The 2,901-nt window shown below is 43.5% G+C and overlaps 1 protein-coding gene across 1 annotated transcript; it reads left to right on the top strand.

Annotated features, from left to right (window-relative positions):
* The first annotated feature begins 15 nt into the window (after positions 1 to 15).
* On the top strand, positions 16 to 2,630 carry LOC129617200 (DNA mismatch repair protein Mlh1-like). The gene is made up of 6 exons (XM_055532573.1): positions 16 to 211; positions 255 to 1,050; positions 1,096 to 1,313; positions 1,363 to 1,989; positions 2,097 to 2,411; positions 2,563 to 2,630. Exons 1-6 carry the CDS (start codon positions 16 to 18, stop codon positions 2,628 to 2,630), a joined length of 2,220 nt encoding a protein of 739 aa, XP_055388548.1.
* The last annotated feature ends 271 nt before the right edge of the window (positions 2,631 to 2,901 follow it).

The following is a 2,901-nucleotide window of genomic DNA, read 5'->3' as shown; positions in this document are numbered from 1 at the left end:
ACAGCACGTCAAAAGATGAACCCTGAGAAAGAGTCACGGCCTTCCATCCAACGACTACCAGAGGATGTTATTAACAAGATAGCTGCGGGAGAAGTTGTTGCACGTCCCGCGAACGCATTGAAAGAATTGCTGGAGAACTCTTTAGACGCCCAATCTACAAGAATATCGATTCTTGTGAAAGATGGAGGGCTGAAACTTCTACAAATTACTGGTAGGTTTCGAATGGGATCTCTAGACGACGCGTTCCGACGCAGACGATGGCATTGGAATCCGACACGAAGATCTTGGAATCGTATGTGAAAGATTTACTACATCGAAGTTACGGTGTTTTGAAGATCTTCTTTCCATTCGTACGTATGGATTCCGTGGTGAAGCGTTGGCGAGTATGAGTCACGTGTCGAATCTGACGATCACAACATGTCAACGAAACAATGAAGCACCCTTGGGATACTCATGTCAATACGCAGACGGATTGCCACTGGGGAAACCGAAAGTCTGTGCCGCTGTCCCAGGGACAACAATTGTTATAGAAAACATGTTTTATAACTTGCCTGTCCGGCGAAAGGCGCTGAAGAATTTAACGGAGGAATACAACCGAATTCTAGATGTTGTTCAAAAATATGCCATTCACAATTCAAGTGTTTCGTTTGTTTGCCGTAAATTGGGACAGTCTCAAGCAGATCTTTCAACCGTAGGGAGGCTTCTAGAAGATGAAGAGAAGGAGATTGAAGTTGTTAGAGAGCATTGCTGTCCTAAAAACATGAAGACAGACAACGAAATAAAAGATGGCGACATAAAGAAAGACGCCGAGTTGGTTCGAGATGATGTAACGAAGAACGGACTTCTTGCTGAGTGGAATAAAATAAGAACAATGAATGTGATTCGGATAATTTATGGAAGCTCGATTTCTGTGAATGATTTAATTGAAGTGGTTTTATCATCCAGTTTATTCGAAATTCGGGGTTTCATTTCTTCACCAAATGCGACTGTAAAGAAATCCAACTTGATTTTATTCATCAATGACCGGCTAGTAGAAAGTAATTCTGTAAAGTGAGATGCGACCTCGCCATATAAGACCCATCTTGACTGTTGCAGACGTTCCATCGAGAATATCAAGGATTCGGTCCTTCCTAGGAATGCAAGGTACTGGATGTATTTGTCTTTTCGTGTTCCAACTTCTCATGTCGACGTAAATATCCATCCAACAAAAAAAGAGGTGTTGCTTCTGCACGGAGATCAAATTCTGGCAAATTTAACGAAAAAAATAGAAGTGAGAGCTCAAATGTCATTGCGTCCGACACCTCACCCTCCAGGCAGTGTGGCGTTCGTGTACAGATTCGAAACCATTTGCTTTACAAAAAGCTTCTGTTGACACAAAATCGTTTTTGAATTCGATGGAATTGAACAGCCCCCATCAAGAAAATCAAACAAGTAGAAATCATTCTCAGCAAACACCAAGCCCTCGTGTTGTCGGTCTCTTTTGTGACTCAGGCTCTCCTCTCTTAAAACGTCCTTCTTGGAGCGGCGAAACTTCTGGTTCCTCGGAGAAAGCGTCTTCGTTTGTTGAGGGATCTACCATTGAGGAAAGCGATCGAGCGATCCCAAAAGAGGCCACCTCTCCTATGCCTCGAGACGATGATCTCATCAAGCGACGGGCATGCAATGTAGGTTTCTATTGTAGAAGAGTTTCTATGAGGGCCTTTGAGCAGAAAGATCAACCAAGAGATTTCTCGCGAGACCATCTTGCCCCAACAAAAGGACTTCCTTCAAGCGGAGGTCGAACATTGCAGTCATCGCAAGTGTTTCGAACGCGCACCGATAATCGAGAAACAAAACTTCGCACCTTTGTTGATTTTCGTCCTTCAAAGCGCAGAAAAATTGGAAAAAATCCGCCAGGGGGAGAACAGTCAGACATCGGAGTCTCAGCAAAGGACGTCGAAGCAGCTTCGGATGATGACGAGCAACCTGATTCTGAGGAACCAACAGAGAGTATGATTCTGTAGATATATACCCTTCTAGTGTGCTTGACATTCCGTTCCAATCCTCATTGCAGCACTCAACGATTGTTTTAGAAAATTCTTCGTTCTGGTTTGCAGGTGCAAATTCCATTTCGTTTCGTGCTTTTCTTGTTCTTCCGCCCGCTTCGAGTGAAAGTAACAGAGGCACCACCATTCGCTTGCGTCCTAGCGTGCACCCCCTTGAATCAATCGCCGACGAGGTCGACGCCGACAGCGACGCCCATCATTTGGCAACCATCGCAGACTTGAAGAGTGAAGCGAAACGCCATGGACATCCCCAAATGGCCCAAATGCTTATCAATTCAAGCTTCATTGGAGCTGTAGACTGTGACAGTGCATTACTTCAGCATGAGTCGAGCTTGATTATGATTAACTTGGCCAAAACATTCAAAGGTATCTTTGCTCCGCGGTTCTATTAAAATTGATTCTCTTTGATGTTCAGAGGCGATTTATCAATCGATTCTCAATCGATTTGGAAAACTTCCTACGGTTGCATTCTCACCAAGTGTTAATCTTCCTATATTAATCTATAACGCGATTGTAGAGTTCGATCAATCTGGCTACAGAACAGAAACTTTCAAACAAACACCAGAGTACGTTTCTTCCAAATGAGATTTCTACCCATCACATCATTTTTGTTTAGTGAGCTCTCAGTCGAGATAGTGAACCGTCTTTTGCCTCTGCGTGGAATGCTCGATGAGTACTTCGGAATTTTAATTGATCCATCGGTGGGCCACTTCATTTCAATTAATTCCTTTGTGCAAATCATGTGGATTTCTGATCCAATTTTCTCCATTTCAAGGGATCTTTTCTTCTTGAGTTTCCCCTGTGCTGTGGAAGGTAACAAATTCTCAGGAATTAGAATGCTGATCGCTTCGCAGGT

Source organism: Condylostylus longicornis, unplaced genomic scaffold, assembly GCF_029603195.1.
Source record: "Condylostylus longicornis isolate FDR11 unplaced genomic scaffold, ASM2960319v2 ptg000453l, whole genome shotgun sequence".
NCBI lineage: Eukaryota > Metazoa > Arthropoda > Insecta > Diptera > Dolichopodidae > Condylostylus > Condylostylus longicornis.
The sequence above is the reverse complement of the archived record's forward strand: the minus strand, read 5'-3'. Positions and strand labels throughout refer to the sequence as shown.